At 37.2% G+C, this 23988-nt stretch overlaps 1 protein-coding gene across 1 annotated transcript; it reads right to left on the reverse strand.

The window, feature by feature from the left end:
- Nucleotides 1–9504: 9504 nt before the first annotated feature.
- On the reverse strand, nucleotides 9505–21038 carry LOC140964321 (RNA demethylase ALKBH10B). Its single transcript, XM_073423990.1, has 8 exons — nucleotides 20204–21038; nucleotides 18064–18132; nucleotides 17581–17690; nucleotides 16936–17053; nucleotides 11245–11364; nucleotides 10987–11099; nucleotides 10761–10915; nucleotides 9505–10454 (listed from the first exon to the last, which is right to left on the reverse strand). The coding sequence occupies exons 1-8, from the start codon at nucleotides 20718–20720 to the stop codon at nucleotides 9755–9757; spliced, it is 1902 nt and encodes a 633-aa protein (XP_073280091.1). The 5' UTR covers nucleotides 20721–21038; the 3' UTR covers nucleotides 9505–9754.
- Nucleotides 21039–23988: the final 2950 nt, after the last annotated feature.

The raw sequence follows: 23988 nt of genomic DNA on the forward strand, positions 1-23988 counted from the left end.
CTAGCAGCAATGGTATTGGCCCTGAAAATTTGGAGACACTATCTGTTTGGGGAGAAGTGCCGGATTTTTACCGATCACAAGAGCCTGAAGTACTTCTTCACACAGAAAGAGCTGAACATGAGATAGAGGAGATGGCTAGAGCTAGTGAAAGATTACGACTGTGACATTAGCTACAATTCGGTTAAGGCTAATGTGGTTGCAGATGCTCTGAGCAGGAAGCACGTAGTGATTGCTCATTTGTCGGTACAGAGACCGCTACAGGCGGAGATCAGAGATTTGAGCTTGCAGTTTATGCCAAGCACGATGTCCCAAATCTTGCTACTTTGACAGTGCAGCCGACATTGAGGGATAGAATTCGAGCAGGGCATACTTCTGACGAGCAGTTGCAGAAGTGGAGACAGAGGGACGAGGCTAAGGGCCAGAGACTGTATACAGTTGTGTACGCCATAGTCAGATTTAGGGACCGTCTGTGGGTTCCTGCAGTGATTTCCTGAGAACAGATATCTTGTGCGAGGCCAACAGCACCCCGTACTCCATCCATCCAGGGAGTACGAAGATGTATAAAGACCTTCAAACTCTTTATTGATGGCCAGGCATAAAGCGAGATATTATGTGATTCGTTTCCCAGTGTTTGACTTGTCAGCAGGTCAAGGCAAAGCATCAGAGACCTGCAGGGAAACTTAGACCACTCCCTATTCCCGAATGGAAATGGGAGAACATCACTATGGACTTTGTGACAGGGCTTCCGAGGACTACTAGAGGATTTAATGTTATCTTGGTGATTGTTGATCGGCTCACTAAATCAGCTCATTTTCTACCGATCAGGAAGACTTTCACCATGACTCAGTATGCAGAGCTTTATTTCAGAGAGATAGTCAAACTGCACGGGATTCCAGTGTCCATCGTGTTAGACAGGGATCCGAGGTTCACGTCTGCATTCTGGAAGAGTCTGCATCGGGCGTTGGGTACTAAGTTACTGTTCAGTAGTGCTTTCCATCCTCAGACAGACGGACAGTCAGAGAGGGTGATTCAGATTCTGGAAGACCTACTCCAAGCTGGCATGATCGACTTCTAGGGCAGCTGGGAGCCGAAGTTACCTCTCGTGGAGTTCACATACAACAATAGTTATCAGGCATCGATTGGTATGGCTCCATACGAGGCACTGTACAAGAGGAAGTGCAGATCGTCGGTGTATTGAGATGATGTAGGAGAGATAGCAGAGTTAGGTCCGGATATTGTCAGGCAGACAGTAGAGTTAGTGGTCAGGATTCGAGACAGGATGAGGACCGCTTAGAGCCGTCAGAAGAGTTATGCAGATCAGAGGCACCGTGATCTTGAGTTCGCAGTAAGAGATCATGTGTTTGTGAAAGTTGCACCGATGAAGATCGTGATGAGATTTGGGAAGAAGGGAAAGCTTAGCCCTAGATTCATCGGGCCATTCGAGATCCTAGAGAGAGTTGAGACACTTGCATACCGAGTTGCATTACCACCAAATCTAGCGGGAGTTCATAATGTGTTCCACGTCTCTATGCTGCAGAAGTACATGTTGAATCCTTCGCATGTGCTGAACTATGAGCCACTTCAACTGACACCGCACTTGTCATTCGAGGAGAGACCCACACAGAGTCTAGACAGACAGGAGAAGAGGCTCCGGAACAAGGCGATCCACATGGTCAAAGTCTAGTGGCTGATTCATTCCGAGGAGGAAGCTACTTGGGAGACTGAGGCCGAGATGAGGAGTCGCTACCCAGAGTTATTCGGTATGTTCTAAATTTCGAGGTAGAAATTTTATTTAAGGGGTGGAGAGTTGTAAGGTCCAGGAAATTAAATTTACGTAACCTGAATGTATGCAATCTAGGGTTTTATTTAAATTATGTGTTTATTTATTTTTATGAATTTAATGCATAATTATTGCATGATAGGATTCATTTCACGATTGTTTTAAAAGTTCACGCATTAGGGTTTCTAGATACATCTCGCGCATGATCGAGGAACGGAGACCGGGGAATTATCAGGAAAATTATTTTAATTACATGATTAATTTTTATTAATTAATATAAGGTTTTTTAAGTGTATTTTTCAAGAAATGGGCTTTGTTGGGTATTTTTACCCGCCAGAGCATATTTTTAATCGGCACACGAATTTTAACGATTCGGAGGGCTTTTTGAAGGCTCGGGCAATATTTTCAAAATATTACCAAAACGAAATATTTTTCGAGGTTTTTTTTAGGCTTGATGGGTTTGTTTTTATGCTAAACGGGATCAAAACCCTTTTAAAGTTTTCTAGGGCCCACTAGTGCATAATTAAGTATTTTTAAAACCCCACAAACCCACCCTAAACCTAACCCTAACCTAGCAGCCGCCCTACTCCCCACTTCAGCAGCCTCCCCTTTGAAGTTTTGTAAGAAAAACAGCAGCAATCTCTCGGCCATAGCTGCGTGCTCTCAAGAGGATCATTCCCCGCTCCTCTGGCGCTTCCCCGACGCTTTTTTCTTCAAGCTTTCATTCTTAAATCATCAAGGTACGCCATGTATCTTCTTTTACGCATCATTCACGTCGTTATATGCTGTCATGCATGATTTGTATATGCTTTGATCGGATTTTTGCATGGACAATCGTTTATGGTTCGTTTTTCTTATGGTTCACGCAGACATCCTTTACATCTCACCTTTTTGTTGTGGCTGTGCAAGGGCTGTCGGATGCTGTTGTTTAGAGGCTGAAACATGTCAACGATTAAGGGACGATAGGTTGGAGTCATGATTTGGGCGATTTGTTGCAAAGGCCGAGAGGTGCGCTTGGAGGTGTGTCTTGTTTTGATAGTGGATCGAGTGAGGAGTGGAACTGGCGATGCAAGGCCTGAACCGAGGTATGGACCAAACCCTGGTGGGTCTGAGACACGCCCCAGGAAGGCTCAACCATCGCTGGAACCACCCATGTAGCCGGCCGATTGCATGATGGAGGGGTGAGTCTCGGGTGGGGTGATTTCGAGCCATGACAAGTTGGGGCGTCGTGGGGTTTGCATGTAGCTGCAAGTCATAGTAAGTTGACTCTATTAGGGTCTGGTCTTGGTCCTAAGTGGTCTGGTTCAAGGCTGGTTGGGGTGGCTATCGAGCTAGGGCCGAGAATTAGTGAGTAGGGTTTTTGAATTGTTGGTGCTGGAAATTTCAGTAGCTTGCAGCTAGGTTTTGGGGACTTTGGGTGGTTTGAATTAGAGAGTTTTAGGTCTACCTTGATGATATTAAGTTGTGTTTTAAGTTGGCATAAATTTCGGTTAATTTTCGGGTCGATTTGGATTAAAACCGGGACTACAGTCCAAGTTTTAAAACAAGTCGGTTAAGTTTGAAACGGGCTCGAGTTTACGTCTAAGGAATACATTTAATTATGTTTTGGATTTTTTAAGGAGTTTGGTAAGCTTTGGGTCGAAATTTAGAGGTCCAGAGGTCAAACGGTCATTTTGGGTTTCCAGGGGAAAAATGGTCATTTTGCACCCGATGTGAGATTTTAGTCTTGGAAGCGCCGCGAGCACAAATTTACCATGTTTTTAAATTTTTATGCATCATGGTCATGTTTTTTATGAAATTATGAAATATACGTTGCATGCTTGATTTTAAGAAAAATTTACGTTTTTAAAGTTCATGAAAAGTATGTTGAGTACAGTATATTTTCACTGCTATGTGCTATGTATATGTACTTATTATTTCCGGTACAGGTGTGTTGAGTCTTTAGACTCACTAGGCTTATGTGATGCAGGTGAGCATGTTTTCGAGAGGACTGGAGGTGTCGAACTCTGAGTAGCCAGTACTGGATGTGCGTGCACAACCCGAGGACCACGTTTCTTCCGCACATTATGATTTTTCAGAGGATTTTTACTTGTTTTGTTTATGCATTTTCTGTTGGTCGAGTTTGGCCATTTCATACTGCACTATTTTAATTTGTTAATTATTCACGCTTATTTTCAAATGGTATCTTTTTCAGTAAGGTTGCATGCATGCAAAATATTTATATGATTTTTACGAAAATGTGAGCTTTTAAAAAAATATTTCCACATTTTAAATTAGTAGATGTTACATTCTTAAAGTAGACTATAACTTGAATTTGAAGATCATTAAGACTAATATAATAAAAGAAGCCAAGTTAGACTCGCCAATAGAACAAAATTTTTAGTACAAGAAAGTTATCTCTCATCTCAAAAGAATTCGGCCAAAGCCTTCAACGCCAACCAAGGGTTCGTGCGAATTACTTATTCTTTTCATCTCAAAACATAATTTATCTTGGTTTCTAGAGCAGTCAAATGAGGGATTGAGAAATTCAATCATGGACTTTATTAAGGAATAAGCAAAGGAGAACAAAGAAGACGTTCGTTCGTTGTTCTATCTAGATGAGCCAACTCCGCTTAAAATCCAAACTAGTTGGATCCGTATACCCAAGTGATATGAATCTGATCGGGCATGGCGTGCAAATGATTGGAAGGAGATTTAAGAAGCGTAGTTGTTTCGGACCTTCAAGTTTAATGATGATGAATCAAGCATATTCAGGCAAGTGGAGGAGGCAACGAAGAATATAACGAAGGAGTCCCGAGCAACCAACCATGCGTGTACAAAATGGCCCGAGAGGACAGCAGCAGGCGCGCACCTGCACAAAAAGACGCGCAGCCGCACGCGCACCGGGCAAAACAGGTGCCACCGCACGCCCCCTGCTCGCAATGCAGAATTTTTCTAGAAAACCTAGATTGCGTTTTTTGTTGTAATTTTTATATATGGACGAATTTTTTCATTGTAAAGAAAATTATCTAGAGTTTTATAAAAATATTTTGAGTTTTCTCTCAAAATTTTTAAGGTTTTTGCTTTGTTATTCAAAATCAAACTTATGAAAGATCTCATCTTTGTGGCGTTTGTCAATTGTTTACATACGGATTGTCAAATGCGAGTTCTTTGAAAGTTCGTCTGAAATTCGATTGTTTTATATCGTGAATATTTGTTGCTAAGTTTCTATCGCTTAGAGGTGAATATCACAAAACCGTTGCTTGTTTCAAATGATCGAGACAACACAACGTTCTTTGTTCATCGAATCGAGAGCGTGACTCTGTTTTTGAGTGTGTTTGCTTTTCGTGATTGAAGAATCACATCACCAAGCGTGATTCGCTTGGAGGTAAAATTTGAAAGCCCATATGCATGGTTTTATGTTATTAATGATCAATACGATCGTCCATGATTTGAGTGTAAAATCAAAAATTTAAACTTCCACTACCTTATGGACACGATATACGACACCCAAACAAATTTCTATGCAAAACTGACAAAATTTACCAAAATAAAATGTAAACAAATTTTTTTGAATACACTCAGTTTTGAATGAGTAAATTTTTTTAAAAAAGTTTAAATGTTGAACATAATTTAACTAGATTAAAAAAACAAAGTTTGGAATTAGCAGACAAAGTTAAACAGTGATTATTAGATTATGTTAATTACAATTTGTGATGTGAACTTTTACCATTTTTTATTAATAATATTAATATTATTAACATTCATCATAATCATGAAATAAAAAGTTCAATTAGGCCCAGAGTCGGCTCCGATTTTCAAAGAACCATTTCTGAGCTAGAGTCATGTCTGTAAATTCAAAAGACCTAATCTTGCACTTTTACTACTGACACTGTTGGGAAATTATACCGAAGAGATGCCGACCACGATGATAATATAGTACCCAAAAATTGCGGAATAAAATAACCAACAAGAACACAAAGATTTACGTAGTTCACCCAATATAGGCTACGTCCACGGAGTACTGCAACTTTTATAACTGGAAAAAATATTACAACAAGTTTATACACCAATACACTCAATATTTCTCACACTCCCAACTCGAGTATATCGAGAAAATAATTTCTCTAACTCACACAAGAGAATTCCTGTACTCAAGAAAAAAATGCGCTCTTTTTTTCTATGCACTCTCTTTTTATCAAAGCTGAAAAGTTTTTGATTTTGGGATACAATAACCGAAGGAATTGAGCTCTATTTATAACTAATTCCCTCGTTCAATTTTATAAATTTTCCGATGTAGGATGTGATTTTATATTATTTTATTTAATATTTGGGCATCATCTCTCACCTAACAATTCTCCCACTTGAAGACTTGATTTCAATCATGTCTTCACACCATCAATGCAGCAGCTCATACCTCTTTTGTTAGTCCAGAAGACCAACTGAAGTCAAACACAACTTCAGTTTTTCAATGATAACAGCCTTCGTGAGCATATCAGCTGGATTCTTGCTTCTAGGAATCTTCTTAAGCTTCAAGACTCCATTCACCCGATCTCTAAGAATCCTCATTCCAAGGATTTGTTTTGCAGCACCCAAAGCTTTCAAAGCAAATTCCTTTGATAACTCTTTCTCGAGTTTATCAATCTCCTCCAGACAAGCTCCTGCTATCAACATATCATCTACATATATCAGTAGTATGATATAATAACCATCAAGCTTCACATAACAACAGTGATCAGCCTGATACCTCAGAAAACCATCATTATTCATTACACCATCAAACTTCTTGTAACACTGTTTTGGAGCTTGTTTGAGACCATACAAGTTCTTCTGAAGTTTGCACATCATTTTCTCTTTTCCTCGTACTTCAAATCCCTGTGATTGATTCATTTCTTCATCTAGCTTACCATGAAGAAACGTCGTCTTTACATCTAACTGTTTCAGATGTAAATCTTCTTTTACCATCAATCCAAATACGGTCCTGATAGTAGTTAACTTTACCACCAGAGAGAAAATATCAGTGTAACCAATTACTTCCTTTTCACCTCTTACACCAAGTATTTCTTTGTACCGCTTGCTACCGTCATGTTCTAACCGGTACTCCTACAGTGCTATGTAAAACCTTTTTACCTTCAGGAAGTTCTGACAACTCCCACATGTGATTGGATGATAGTGAATCCATCACATCTTCCATGGCTAACTCCCACTGTTTAAAGGTCTCATAAATATCCGATTTATTTTTCACAAAATAAACCCAAAATTTCCTGCTTGAATCGTCAACAATAGTGCCATAATATCTTGAGTGATCTCCAAGAGATGTCACAGGAGATAGTCCACATACACCAGTATGTACCAGCTCCAAATTCGCCGATTTCGGTTCTCTAACCTCTTTTGAAAAGCTCACATTTTTCTGTTTTCCAAAAAATACAGCTTCACACAGCTTGTGTTCAACGATATTTAATTCCGGTAGCTTTCCATTTGAAACAAGCATTTTCATTCCCTTCTCACTCGTATCCTCAAGCCTACTATGCCATAGACTTGAATTAGCTCCATTCTCTACATCTGCCAATTTATTTCTCAAACTGGAAGTCATATAAAGTGTTCCAGTTTTTTTTCCTCAAGCAACAATCATGGCTCCTTTTTTCACTTTCCAAGAACCATCACCAAAGGTCACCTTATGACCTTCGTCGTCAAACTGTCCCATTGAAATCAGATTGTGTGTCAACTTTGGTACATGCCTTAGTTTGTTGATTTTCCAGACAGATCCATTTGCCATCTTCATCCGGATATCATTCATACCAATTATTTCCAAAGGTTTTCCATCAGTCAGAAAAACTTTTCCGTAATCTCCCGCAATGTAATTATCGAATACATCACGATTACCAGTTGTATGAAACGAAGCTCCCAAGTCCATAACCCAAGAATCAACCGGGCTTTCCATGGATAGTAATAGAGCATCATATACCTCCTCAGTAACAACATTAGCGTCGTTCTTTGTTGATTTGCAATTCTTTTTCAAGTGACCAGTCTCACCACGGCTCCAGCACTTCACATTCTTTTCAAAATTGCTTTTATCTTTTCCATTTCTTGAATTGGACCTACCGCGCCATTGGTTAAAACACTTTTTGCCACTTCTGCCTCTTCCTCTATTCTCGAGATTTAGAGCAGAACTTGATGATGTTCCTTCACCCGAATCCATCCTGAGAACTTCTTCAGCAAGAATTTGATCTCTGACATCATTGAATCGTAGCTTTCTTTTTCCAACAGAGTTGCTAACCGCTGCCCACATCGGTTCCCAATTGTCTGATAAAGACGTCAAAAGAATAAGTGCTCAAATCTCCTCATCAAATGTAATTTCAAGCGATGTTAGTTGTGAAACAATCGTGTTGAATTCATTGATGTGTTTAGCCACCGATGCATCTTCTCTCATCTTCAAGTTAAATAACTTCTTCTTGAGATGTACTTTATTATTTGCCGATGGTTTTTCGTACATGTCCGACAATATGGACATCATCTCCTCCGTTGTTTTTGCCTCCGCCACGTTCTTCGTTAGGGTCAATCGTATCACATCTAACACCTGTCGATCAAGAAGCTTCCAGTCATCATCCTCCGTCTTTTCTTGCTTCTTTCCAGATAGAGGTTGATGCAACTTCTTGCTATACAAATAATCAATAATCTGTAGTCGCCATAACGTAAAATCTGTACCGTCAAACTTGTTGATTCCTGGTCCCGATCCATCATCTCCGACCATCACTTCTTTAGCCTTAGCAAAAAATCTAAAAAATCTTTTCTGATGTGGAAGATCAGACAAAGCTGCAACCACAGAGCATACTCAGAATTCTTTAAGAATTTTCACAACAAGGCTCTGATACCAGTTGTTGGGAAATTATACCGAAGCGATGCCGACCATGATGATAATATAATACCCAAAAATTGCGGAATAAAATAACCAACAAGAACACAAAGATTAACGTGGTTCACCCAATATAGGCTACGTCCACGGAGCACTGCAACTTTTATAACTAAAAGAAATATTACAACAAGTGTATACACCAATACACTCAATATTTCTCACACTCCCAAACCGAGTATTCCGAGAAAATAATTTATCTAACTCACGCAAGAAAATTCTCACAGTCAAAAAAAAATACTCTTTTTTTCTATACTCTCCTTTTATTAAAGTTGAAAAACTTTTGATTATGGGATACAATAACGGAAAGAATTGAGCTCTATTTATAACTAATTCCCTCGTTCAATTTTATAAATTTTCCGATATGAGATATGGTTTTATATTATTTTATTTAATATTTGAACCCCATCCCTCACGACAACCTAAACCAAAGTGGTATGACCTCCATAACACCCAAATCCATCGACTTATATTTCAATTTTCTCCACTTGATCATTATCAGAACTTCGGGCCTACCGAGCATGACCAAACCAGTTAACTAAATTTCACCGGACAGTTTAGATAAATCAATCTTGTCTGTGTAGACGATTTTATAGTCTCAAAGTTCACAGGCCACCATCAAAATCATATCGTTTTTAAGCCAAAATTTGCATGAATCTACCAGCTGAGTCCTCAGCTATGGTGAAGGGTTAAGAACAACAAAGAACCACTTCAAGAATCAAAGCTTAAGTGTCAAAAACCTGCATAGTCGTATGTTAAACATCCTATCTTTAGACGGAAAAATCAGGCCAGTAGGAAAAAAGGAACCATTCCTACTATATTACTGAAAAATGAAAGAGATGGAAACTACGATATAATCCAACATCAACAAAAGCTCATCGTGTGAATAAAGTGTGCCGTGTAAAGGCAACAATAATACCAAAAAGCAAGGGTACTCTCTCCATTCCCCCTGCTGGAAGTGTGTAACGTGTAACTCTTGATATTTGCCGCTCTTTGCATTTTCTCTGAACTCATTGCAGTTTGCTGCCTGCCTCCAATCTTAAATTTTTATGCCTTGAAGCTTCTCTATATATTCCTCTGTTTACCTAAACTGATGCAGTTGATTTAGCTGAAATGAGATTTTGATCCTGATCTTGCTTCTCAATTACCGTCTCCCCTCTCATTCCATCTATGCTTCCATTGCATTCCTGCTTTGAAGATTGATTGTCTACTTCTGCAGAGGTGCTTGTACCATTTGATTTGCCCAAAGCCTTATCTGACAAAGATGGTGCCTCCATGGTCATATTTTCAGTTGCTGGGGTAGATGAGGGTGGATTTGATGCATTACCAGAACCCTGCGGAGGAAGAAAGACACCTGTGCCAGGGGCCAGCAAACGAGGTGGAGGATGCCTGGGAGGAGCTGTAGACCATCCAGCAGCAGTAGGCGGTAGAACAACTGGAGCAGGAAATGCTACGGCTTGAGCAATAGGGACTGGAACAAATACAGGCTGGACGCCATTTGGCAGGGGCAAACGAGGATGACCAGTTGCAGTACGTGGCACCACAGCAGTTGGAATGGAGCCAAGATGTTTTCCCGCCACCAGATGTATGTGACTCGGTGATTTGCTAAGTGGTGGGACCCAATATGAGGAATGCGTCAGTGGAGAAGGAAAACGATGAACTTCTCCAGAAGGATACTTATTCGTTTGTGATTTTGTCAGCGTAACAAGTATTCGCTGATTCCGCGTGGAAGATATGGCGTGTCTGCAAAAATCAGCGGAGCTTCCTTCCATGACAAGAATGGATCTGTTCGTTAAAAATAATTAAAACCATTTACATAACAGGACAAAATCATGGTAACTTGTGACAAGAATGAAAACATAAATGCAGTGCAGAAAATATTCCATGATATTAAACAAAAGAAGTGGTGTTTAACACAGACTTGATGATGAATAAACCAACCAAGAAAATTAGCACGTACAGTCACAGAACATTTAAATCTAATTCCAAACTAGATCTTTAGAAAACAAAGGGTTACGTGATTTGTTCAAATATAAAAGGTAAAATAATATATAAGGTGGTAATCTAGAGGAGAAAAGAAAGCTGTTATACCCAGGAGAAAGGGAGAGTTTTAGAGCACCTCGATAATCCCCAGGATGATCCATAGCTATTACCTTACCAAAAGTCATCTCACAAATGGTCAAAAACAGTAAACATACAGGCCTTCCAACCCACTGTGGCCAGATACGAGGCTGTGAGTAATCACCCTTGAAGTATGAAAAAACAAGTTAGATCTGCCAACCATCAAATTCTTGAAAGTAAAGTTATCAGGGGAAACCTCGTTAAATATATCTATGACACATGAGTCTGGCTTTACACTGAAAGCTTGTACATTTAGCAACCGTTCAATAACATCATGCAGCAAGGCGGGAATCGGCTCTGCTTTGGGATCTGCAAAATTTATTTGTAATTCTAGTAAATGTGTCCAATAAGAAAAGGGGATGGTGGTGAGAGGGTGAGCACTCTGACCCAATTCTGCCAACCCCCTAAAAAAGAAAAGAAATTGTTAAATAATTTCCTTGATCCTTCAACATGCCTGTAGAGGTTCCAGCAGCAGCTTCATCCTCACGAGGTGCATCTGCAATTGGAACACCTAACTGGATCATTTCTCTTCCATGTCCCTTCATTGGTCTCTTTGAGATGACAAAAGTTTGACCTGGATAAGACACAATGATTACTTACAAAACTCCACATGTAAATGGATCACACCCACACATAAAGCATTTGCTTCAATTGAGAGTAGAATAATTAATTGACAGAATCTTAGATTAACCAAAAGCATAGTCTAATCAAATCTTTCACACTGTTGTAAAACAGACAAATCAACATATTCTCGAAGTTAACATTATTGTTCGACAATATTGAACAAGCTTCAACATCTGAACATTATTTAACACAACAGAAAAATTATCAATATGGCTGCCAGACAGGTCGGAAATAGACAACACAAATTTCTCACAAGTACAAAATGAAAATAGTGTTAGCTACAAGGTATTCATGGTTGTAAAACAATAATTACCTCTGCTAGAAGAGCAATCTAAATGTGTCGCTTAGGGTGTGCTACAAGATTTAAAAGATTTCACTTACACCAGTATCACTAGTTAAAGTTTTTGGTGTTGCAAGTGTTCGGTCCTACAAATGGTAGCTGAGTTGAGGATTATAATAAGCTGAAAACTATAGGGATGGGAATTGATGTGAATCAATAACGGGCGAATGATCGAAACAGTACTTAGGCTACTGTATGGTTTAAAGATTGAGTTGTACTGTTACAACAAGTTATCGATTTTGGTAATGTTAACCAAGCACTTATCTTGTAAACAATCCATCCCAGGTAAGAAACCATTCAAGATCATTTGACTGATAAATTCAAGGGAAGCCACAAATTTTCAAGATTTGTTCAATAGAAAATCTTAGATAACATCATCCACCCCCCAACCACCACGACGAACAGAACCCTACATTTCACATCCTCTCTTGCTTTAAATATGCCATCATATACAAAATACAAAAATCTTATCTGCACGCTTCACAAAGCATTTCTCAATTGTTTTCTTCGTATTGTTTAATCATTTATTTTAATCAACAAATATTGAGAAGTATCGCTACACTATAGCTTTGGCCAAAATTCCCATTCCCTTTCTGTGCTACAGGAAAAGATAATGTCCAATCTATCTTCTCAAATTATTTAAGCTTCATTAGGATGATTCTTACAATCAATTAATGGAACTTTAAATCAACGAGCTTTTTGATTATCCAAATACCTGTATTCAAAAAAGGTTTTTGAAGTACATGCACTCCCACGGTATTGAATTGCATACAATCAGTGTCACAGAAATTCAATAACATTTTAGTACACTTTTACAAGTCAAAATCACACTGTTTCATTGTTCAATTCTTAATATTAATTTCAATAATTTTTACAATAAATATATTAAACACTAAAACTTATAGAGTTCTTATTATTGTTTTGTCTAGTCGAGAAACGATTTTATGGTTGGTAGCTAATAAGCCACTAAGCCTACATGAAAATCATAAATAAGATTCTATCATGAGAACGTACATATCTTTTAAGTTACAGAAGTAGTTGATTGAGTGATATGTTTGCAAACCAACCTAGTTATGAGTATGTTAATGTTTATACTTTATAAATGCTTGGATTCTTACCCACGCAATATAAATCATAGATGTATATTTTTCTCCCCCTTCTCTCCCTTGCACAAAAATTAGCTAACTCAGATAGGCCTACGTTATATTCATTAGTCCATAGCATCCAAAATTGTACTGCCAGATTGAGGTAAGATATTTGCATGTATTACTTTGCACAAGCTTAAAAGTTGGGATTCAGCACACCTCAAAGCTTTCTAAGATTAGATAAAATCCAATAGTAGGCTATATTTAAAATATACAACTGAAAAAACATTCCAAGTGATACGAAAATTGTTTGTCATTGGGGAATAGAACATTGAGATTATCATAGTTTGGCTTTCAATAGACATTTCTCCACTCCAAAGCTTATCCATAACTTATTTTCATCCTGTTATACTAACATATTTCTCTATGTAACACCACGTCATTTCCAAAACACAACATATCCAACTAACAAATTCAAATTTTAAAAACTGAATTCATATTCCAAAACTAACCAAACACAATTTCAAATAATTAACAAGCATCATTTTAAACTTTCTAACTTTTGGGTAGGAAATAATACAAACCCCAACCAAATGCTACTTAATTTTCCCATTCTCGGAAAAGTGATGTTACTGGTCTCTGTCTTTTGTTAATTTTTTAGTACGACTAATCAAATTTCTTCAGTGGCATCGCTAGAATAAAATAGTCTTCACTAATTTAAACTATTTTTTGCCTATGACATATTATACGTTTTACTTCTCGCGCCTGGTGAACATCTTTTTTCATTTTTCGAATATCATCTTTCGCTATTTTTTAAAAACTGTGTTATCCAGCATATTTCGACCTTTCTTTGCATCTAAACTCATGCTTTAAACTAATCCATCAAATATTATGATATTATGCAACCTATACATGGATTCAAATCAATATTTCTAATAAAAAAGATTAGAATCTCAATTCATAGTCTACAAAGTGGAATTTTTGTTTAGTAGGGTATACCGTTTTCCAATATATGATTTCCTTGACATAGAAAATGAGAAGAGTGTTGCCACTGCATAAACTCAAACCAATCTGTATACGTACAATACAACTATTGGACATCAAAGACAATGCAAGCGACAAAAAAGAAGAATAGGTAGGAGTAATCCAGATTCTATCGGCAGAAAACTCTATTATCCCTTCTCTCTTCTTCACTATTCAATTTTATGACCCTTCAAACGACAATGAATTTCCAAAGGAGATAAACAAATAACCAAATAAGAAAGAGCAAGATTCTAAAAAAATCAAAGAGTTACAAAACATTACGGTCAAGCTTCAACGTGTTTAGTACGAGATTAAGAGTGGGAAAAAAAAAAGTTTTAGCTTTTACTATAATTCTTAATTTTATTAAGTCAATTAATAGCTTAAATAAAAATATTAACATACAAGATTTAAGAATAAATGCATGCAATTTCAAGTTCTAAAAAAACACAAAAGTTTCAAAATCACAAATATTAATAATTCTCTGCACTGATTCTAATTGCTTAGCTCTTTGTCGGATTATAATTCATTATCATCTTCTTCATTTATATCGTCTTCCATATTGTCCATTACAGCATCAGGGTTTATTGGTACCCTTGAGGTTTATTTTTCTCGATTAATGTGGTCAACCTATGGTTGACTACTTTTTCTCCTTTTTCCTCGGATCGAAGCTTTTTTAACATGTTTCGCGCTTGATGGGTACTTTTTAGAACATTGAGCAAGAGTAATGATATGCAAATGGAATACAAGTACGTATGAAATCGATTAATGGGCATACCAAATTTCAAATTTTATTGCAAAAAATGTGTAAAGAAACAAAGATCTGACAATGATTGGACATAAAGTCTGGTGCTACTAAGGAAATTGCCAAATGAAAAGACACTTCATAGTTCATATAGGTTCAACATAGTACTCGTGTTTTTACCTATAAATTATGATTTAGGTTAAAGCAAATTCTATCAAGAAAAATTGACATAAAGTTGTGGATATGTCATATACACCACAGATTGTGATTTAATAAGGAAGAATAAAATTTGCACTTCTAAATAAAATTTGGCACTCCTATGAAATTTAGAAGGTATACGCTATGATTATAATATTTACTGCCGGAAAAGAAACGTACAATTTAGAAATAAAGACACAAGGAGATGGATAAGCCATCGCTGAACCATATCCAAATGATCTTCCCACCCATTAGTTCTGTGTTGGAACTTAAAATTCTTTTTGCTAAAAGATTTTCTACCTCAACATTGTTAATCGAGGCGGTTTAAAAAATTACAAGGGACAAATCAATCATCACATGATTGCACTCACAAGAATGAATAGATTGTTTAGGGGACAAAGCATGTTTTATTCCAGAATTTTATTGAGGAAATTCGATAGGAAAACAATATAAAGTAAAGCTGATATCAAGTTACCACAGTTTATAATTTGCTTGAATATGATGAAACAAGAAAATAAATTAATTTTGATTGTCAAATATATTAATTATAACATATTTGTATAGATATATCCTTGGTGCTTCCTCTTAAAATTAAAGGAAAATGCGTTCGTTAATATCTCGAACTGTTCCATCATGTAATCAGATATCATAACACTGTTACGTTACTGATTTGTTAAACACAAGGAAATCAAACAATATAACTTGAATCCTGATAGTCCCACATAAAACAGAAACACATGCAAATATCCATTCTTGAGTGTTACAAAGACAATGTCCTTTTTTCCTGGTAATGACAGCCAAAAACCAATTCATCCAACCAGAACACACCGGGGATAAGGAAAGAAATTCTAATAAAACATAAAGTAGGCGGGAAACTATACTTTTCAGTTCACTTTATGATTGTTGTTATTAACTCACAAATCTATTATCAAAATAACCAGAAGAGTAATGTTTGTGAGAGCTGGTTAAGCTTTTTATCCTATACTTTCCCCATCAAGGACATATGAGCCCTTTTGTTTTGATGGACAAATTGAATGTAGAACTGAAATGTAAATGAAAACACAATTACAAACACGGTTTCGTTTCATCTGATCAAGAAACATAAATTGTTAAAAGTTACACTCCTCGCAACTTTCCCCTCCTCCCAGCTGCACTCAAATCATTAACCAAGGAGATGGATAAGCCATTGTGAACCATATCCAAATAATCTTCCCACCCATTAGTTGTGTTGGAACTTAAAATTCTTTATGCTAAAAGATTTTCTACCTCAACATTGTTAATCGAGGCGGTTTAAAAAATAACAAGGGACATTTCCGTTCTTATCCTTTCAAAACATCCAGAAGTCAAGTCAAATAAATCATCACGTGATCACTCACAAGAATGAAACAGATTGTTTAGGGGACAAAATATGTTTTATTCCAGAATTTAATGAGGAAATTCAATAGGAAATCAATATAAAGTAAAGCTGATATCAAGTTATACAAGTTATAATGTGCTTGAATATGATGAAACAAGAAAATAAATTAATTTTGATTGCCAAATATATTACTTACAACATATTTGTGCAGCTATTTCCTTAGTGCTTCCTTTTAAAATCAAAGGAAAATGCGTTCATTAGTATTTTCTAATTGTTCCATCATGAAATCCAATACCACAACACTGTTATGTTCCTGATTGGTTAAAACTTAAACATAAGGAAATCAAACCAATATAACTTTAACCATAATAGTCCCACATAAAACAGGAAACACATGCAAATAGCCATTCATTGAGTGTTACACAGACAATATCCTTTTTCCTGGTAATGACAGCCAAAAACTAATTTTATCTGACCAGAACACGCCAGGGATAAGGAAAGAAATTCCAATAAAACATAAAGTAGGCGGGCAACTATACTTTTCAGTTCACTTTATGAGTGTTATTAACTCGCAAATCTATTATCTAAATAAGCACAAGAGTAATGTTTGTGAGTGCTGGTTAAGCTTTTTATCCTACATTTCTCCCATCAAGGACCCTTTTGTTTTGATGGGAAAATTAAATGTAGAACTGAAATGTAAATGAAAACACAACTAAATACAAAACATGGTTTCATTTAATCCGATCCAGATACATAAATGGCTAAAAGTTACAAACCTCGCAACTTTCCCCTCCTCCCAGCTGCTCTCAAATCATTAACCAAGGAGGTGAGTTTTGAAGTTTCTGATATGTCGAACAGGTTTTCAAAAAGCTTCATTCCATCAACTACATTCATCTGTAGAAATTGAACCAGATCATGAATCAAATAACTTTAATCAAGAAATGTTCTAAGAATAAATATGGGAAATTACCAAATAGCACCTAAAATGAAATCATATGTATCGGATTAAACCAAGAAAATGCATTTCAACTAGAAAATACTATTTCATTGGTGACCCTTGAAATTTAGTATTATTTTCCTTTACTCCCCTTGGTTTATTTTATAGAAAAATTGACAAAATATTTTATTATCGAATTATTATAAATCATATGAAACATTAAAAATGATACTTTAGACGGTCTTGTTATTTTAATTTTTTATTTTGAACGATTTTCCTAATTAAGCTAACCAATTTTCTAGTTAAAAATTAGACATTCTTATAACAAAATAGCCATCAGTTTTTTGCCAACAAGAATCACTCAACATTGACATGCAGGGTAAAAATTAGGGGAACAGGTTTCAAGATTAAAAATTATTTGATTTGGTTTTTGGAGGATTTTTTATTTGTAATTCGGCCAAAAATGTAAGAATGAAACAATTACCGATTCACCATCAAATATCTCAGTAGCAACAAAAGTTTTCGAACTGATTCTAAGATTATGTTTCTCCGGCAGTTTCTGAAGTACTCCAGCTTCATCCACATTGCTAGACCCTGAGAAAGGAGGCAAACAGGATAAGAAACTTAGTCCCGAAGTTCAGCTGGAAATTTTCCTTGTATGTAAATTATTTTTTAGATGTGATTCAAGTCAAAAACTCCATTACTCCATTTAATCATTAGAAATAAATAGGGTTTAGAAAAACGCAGTTGAATATGTTATCACAAAAAGAGATACCACACATAATAATGAACAATGTGAAAGTGATCATGTTAGTATTTACAGTTGTTCATTCCCAAAATAATACATTACAAACCAGAGGAATAAACCAGTCCAGTATGAAACTAAAAGTCTAGGTCCTCCAAAACAATAAAGCAGATGAGGGGAGATCTATGGCCAAAAGGGTGAGAAAACATCTTGATCACACACCTTCTCTCTTGTCTTCCACTTGAACAACAGCTCCCTGGGTGTTTTCCACTTCAGATTTTTCATCCAGTTCTGTCAAATCAAAGATAAGCAACAAGACTGGCAAAATAGATCCTCTCATACCAGGCACAGTAATTCTCAATGTAGTTGATTTCAAGTGAAACCTCACTGTTATTGCCAGAAATAGGACCAGCTGGCCGTGATATATATCCTCACATAAAACAAATAAAACTCATTCCGTACTTAAAACTTCAGAAAGCACTAGAAAAGCATTTGCACAAGAAAAGTAGTGCAAAATAATCAATGCAAGCATGGCAAACCTTTCTAGCAACTTGGTTTAGTTAATGTATTAAATACATCCCTCTCCCTTGACAATTTTCTCTTTTGGTGTGAAGGGAAATATAATCGGGTTTGAGAACCTTGAACAAATATATCAATTTTATCCAGTTTAAATTTCAAAATTATTAGGTTTTATATATCCCAAACTCTTTTGAAAAAAAAAAAAAACAAATCACAAAAGAGGAAAGGTAGGATGGACAAGACTCTAAAGAACGTTTCAGGTGAATATAATCATAATCGAGTTTTTAACATTTTTCAGTATCCATGTTGCAATCCCAAATAGCTACTTTAACACAGGCATGCGAGCAATTCGTTTTAACTATCGACCGTGTATGTATGTGGGTCCAAGTTGCCAAGAGCTTGTTCTTATGGATCAAGCTTGAGCTTGAACATGAGGCCATCAACATATAATATATGGTTTTTCTGACTATCGTTTTTAATAATATTATTATAAGTTGTCGTTTCAAAACAAGTTATCCTTATTAACAAGATAATATCATCACAAGCCCCCAAAAAAACAAGCAATAATTAAAACTAACAAAGTTTGCCCAAATTTCAAACAATGATACTTCAAGCTATAGCTCAAGCATGGCTCATAAAAGAGCTCGAGCTTGACAGGTTTGAGTTAAAGCAACACAATTTATTATGAACTCCTACTAGCCACATCATTAAAAGAAAATTTCCCCAGGACACTCAAAAGCACCCAAGACTAAGGAAAATTCTAAAAGCTATGGATGTGCCTATTTTATGCTGTATGTCTTCCAAAGCTTTTCCACCCTCTCCTCAGATGACCACAATAGAAAAATCAACTGAGTCCACGGTCACCGGAAATTGAGGTTAAACGAATTGTTTATCTTATTCACAAGATTCTAAAATTCGCTAGGCTAGGCGGTTTCATGATAAAAATAAAAATTGTGTTATTAATCATTAAAAATAAGAATTGTTTTAAACTTACACGCTTTCTCCAACTAGATAGGATCTAAATGGGCCTATTCCATTAGCACGCCCGTTAACCCACAAATAAATACTTAGTCTAGTAGATTCAGAAATCTCAGTCCTCCAATCTCGCAAGCCCGTTAACCCACAAATAAATACTTAGTCTAGTAGATTCAGAAATCTCAGTCCTCCAATCTCGCGCTTCAAATTTCAGGTTCGGAGTCCTCCAATCCGTATCCAAAGTCGGAGCAACGACGACAACTGTTATAACAAGCACAATCATTTTTCCCCATATTACTTCTCATACTACCGCCTACGCTGGCCGACTACCACTTTTTCGGTGCGGTCGGCCGGTGAGTAGCGCCTAGGCAGAAAAAAAAAGATTGTTTCGATAATATTTAAAAATCAAGGATTATAAAGTAATTGAATTTGAACTAGCAGTATTCTAAAATTCGGCCTACCACTTAAAAAATGATTGTTTCTGTACTATTTAAAAATCAAGGATTTTAAGTGGTGATAATGCAATACACAGCCTAATCACAAGTGCCAAACAGTTCCAACGGAAAAAATAAACAAACGATTGCCAAGTAATACCCCTCCTGCCACCAAGTGACCATCACATAGTTGTAATTGGGCAATAAATGCAAATTTACTACATGTAAACTGAAAAAACAAAAATAACCCAAGCACGTCCAATTTGGAAACTTAGTAGCTTCCCATTAATTAAGCTAAAATACAAGAAAGTAATCAAATTATGGTAATTCATTATCAACAATAGAAAAGCATATCCATAATCTCTCTTAGAACACAATCATGAGACCTTTTTGCATATAAAAATATAAAATTCCAATAACACGAGAAAACAAACCTTCGTTATCGTCCTCTTCACTCTTCACTTCCACCAAACCCTCTTCCTCCATAACTTTCCCATTCGCGTACACTTTACTCTTCTCGTTTACACTCCAAACCTTCCCATTTACCTCGCCTCCAAAACCATGAGCCTCGGCACCTCCTCTATACCCCCTCCCTCCTCTTCTATACTCCTTCCTCCCACCCCCTTCAAACCCCACCACTTTCTGCTGCCGCCTCCACCCCGCCTGCTGCAACGCGTAAATCACGTCGGCCACAGAGAAATACTGCTGCATATGCAGAACCGCGTTCCAGTTACACCTCCTCTGCTGAATGCATCCCATCACACTTTCGTACTCTCCCGGCTCCCCCACCGCCTGCATATGGTAGCAGAGTGCGTCTATAATCGCATTCGCAGCAGCAAATTCGCCCCTCAGCCACATCAAGAACCCTTCCTTCTCATCCATCGGATGCTGATGGTGGTTGTACCACGGGATTTTCTCCGGCACAACCACTGCCCCTGATTGCATTTCCATATAAACTGTATAACAAACACAATGTCAACTGTGTAGCAACAATCGAAAGCCCAACAACAAACAGTAATTATCGCAACATATAAGAAACAAGACGTAATCAAAACTGGAAAATTGGATGACTAGGCTCAGCACATTGGTTAAATATGGATCAGATCTGAGAAAACAAGGTAGATGGGTAAATATGATGGAATTTGATAGCGAAAATGCGAGCTGGGAGGTGGATTTCAGATCTGAGAGTGACGTGAAGAGGGGGGAATTGAATGAGGAAACATGGCTTGTGAAGCGCGAGTGAATAATGTGTGGTCTTATTTGGTGGCTTACAGTAACCTCACTGTTTCTCTTTTATTCTCAAGTTTGTACACGTGATGTCAACATGTATTACTTGAGATGTTTCACATGGTTATAGATGGTCGATATGTATTATTTGAGATGTTTTAACTTTTGATAAATAAAATTATTGTAGATTCGATTTATGAACCTATCAAGATTAGGTTCAATCCAGATTTTGGATCTCAAGTTCATTTCGATCCAAGTACTCTTCTATAAATATAGGTTTGAGTGTCTAATTTATTATTCATTATATTGGTTTTTAGCAGCACCCTTAGCTGCTCTCTCATTATATTCTCAGTCCCTAACTTGAGCGTCGGAGGGGTTACACCGGGACATCCTCCCAGCCCCCTTCTAACGGTCTCCTTTTTTATTTCAAGCTTAGATTAAATTCAAGATCTGCACTCGGACCAGTATCACCTGCTGGAACCGAACCCTAAATTTTCAGCGAATATCATTTGGTGCCGTCTGTGGGAATTTTGAGCTGAGACGTAGAGATGATAGGCCGAAAAGGAAGCAGAAAAACAAATTCAGTATCGTCACGTCCTCAGATGAGACCCAAACAATCTTGTCCTGAGACGTGACAGGAAAAACCTCGTCTTGAGACGAGACAGGAACAACCTCGTCCTAAGACGAGGGCCGAGCGACCTCGTCCCAATGAGAATGTGGGGAACCTGACCCTGTAACAGTTAGGCCAATTCATTAACAAGACAGTAGATGAGGCCATGAAGAGGAACCAAAAATCTATATTTGCCGAAGAACAGGCCACTCGCCAGAAACAAGAGAAGAATGTGGAGGGCCGTCAGAGCAGGGTCGAAGAGACGCGGCCCCTCCCAAGTGAGAAAAAATCCAGAGATGGAGGAGATGTGGAGAGAGATAAAAATGTTACTAGCGCTTGTCGTATCCAAAGAACTTCCTAGATTAGAACCTTCATCTCCTGATTTGGACTTAACTGATGAAACAACTCTGGATCATATTAGTTCAAGTCTCCCTGTCATCTCATCTTCTATAACAGTTCTGAAAAAAAGCAATCTGAATACTGAAAAAGCCTTAGAATCTTTCTAAGATAAAATGATCAAAGAGGTTTCATATCTATCCAGAGGCATGATCGACTAGAGCATATAAAAAAGGCACAGACAGCCACTGCTACTCATTTTGATGGGCAAATTCAAGCCAATAACTTTCAAATTTGCACCAAGATAGAAGAAGTACAAGCAAACATCAATGACAAGATCGACGACGCGAGTTCTCAGTAAGCTTCTATTCTTGTCTACCTAAAGCTACCCTCGGGTGTTGACAAAAAGGGTGAAGAGAAGAAGTCAACTAGTTCCAATCTACCTAAATCTACTAATGAGCAGAATTAACCTACTAACAAATACTCTGCTTAGTTTAGAAAATGATAATTGAAGAACAGTATCCATGTTGTCTGTCAGATCGTTAAGTTGTATATATTGCTAAGAATAAATGAATTCAGATTTTTTTGACATAAGTTTGTCAAACACTAAAAAAGGAGAAATTTTTGGAATATTTTTAGTTTTGGTGATAGAACAAAGTTGCTGATCTAATGGATAATTACAAAACCTAATCGAACTGAATTCAAGAAGGTAAATTGAACTGTCATAAGAAGTCTCCTAAGAAGCCCAACTGATTTCAAAGCCAAACTGATAAAACATAAGAAGAATGTTGATAGCCAAACAAATTCAAGTTCGACAGTTGAAGACCGACTTAAAATATATAAGTCGATCAGTCAGTCTAAATCCATATATTCCTAGAAGAATCAGTATTATCAATGATTAAGGGTCAGTGCTCGGTTGAAATAGCATATAAAGCTTTCCGTACTAACAGTCACAGAACCTTAATAGAATGTCATATTTCGACGCACTACCAGAACATAGACATGTCAAAACAGGTTGGTGGGGTGGGCCAGCCCACCACCCGCCGCAACCCGCCATTAGGCGGGGCGGGATAGATGGCGGGCTTTTAAATGGCCAACCCAGCCCAACCCAACTTGGACCGCGGGTTAGACGGACTGACCCGCTTATTTTTTTATGAAAAAAATGCTACACAGTATCACAATAAACATAGAAGAAAAATATATTTCAGTCAAATAGTTTCATAAAATACTAAAAACATTGAATAAGAAGTTAAGAAAGCATACAACATAATGCATAGAAGTTAAGTGCTTAAACCAAATATGAAGAAATTAAACAAATACTATGAAGTCAATTCTCATTAAATTCCATTCAATCTTGATCTTCTACATTAGCATAGAGATTCAGATTTTACCAGAGTGAGTGATGGAGGCGAAGCGCAGGAGAAAAATAAGGAAGAAATAAGATAAGAGAGTGATGGAGGCGCAGGAGACAATTTTTGTATAACACTTAAAAATATAAAATTTTACCCTAATTTGGCGGGCCAGCCCCGTCTTGGCTCACAACCCAAATGGACTGAGCCCATTTGTCCCGCCTCCAAACAGTTTGCTATTTTATCAACCCAACCCGCTCAATTTTTACAGCGGGGCAGGCCGGCTTGACGGGCCTGCCAATTTGAATAGTCTACCAGAACCTGTCAGAATGGACGATAAGATGGAAACAATGTGTTAGAACATTTTATGTTCACAATCTTTACTTAATTTTGATGTTAACAAAACTTGTTATTGTGTTTCTAATAATCTACCTTAAGTGCGCAGAAAACTGGAACTGAAATAATCAATTGATAGCCCAAACTGAAGACTATCGGATACGCCAACTGAGCGCACCAACTGATCTCTTGAACTGAACAAAATCCAACTGATGTATCTTAAATCAGTTCAACTGACTAACCAGCTGAAAAGTAGTTTAGCAGGAAACCTTCAGATGCCCAGCCAGCTGATGAAGTGTTCAACTGATGAAGATCTCAGCTGATCAGTTCAACTGAACCAGTGAAATCAGTTCAGCTGACG

The sequence above is a fragment of the Primulina huaijiensis genome, chromosome 18 (genome assembly GCF_012295235.1).
Source record: "Primulina huaijiensis isolate GDHJ02 chromosome 18, ASM1229523v2, whole genome shotgun sequence".
Lineage (NCBI taxonomy): Eukaryota > Viridiplantae > Streptophyta > Magnoliopsida > Lamiales > Gesneriaceae > Primulina > Primulina huaijiensis.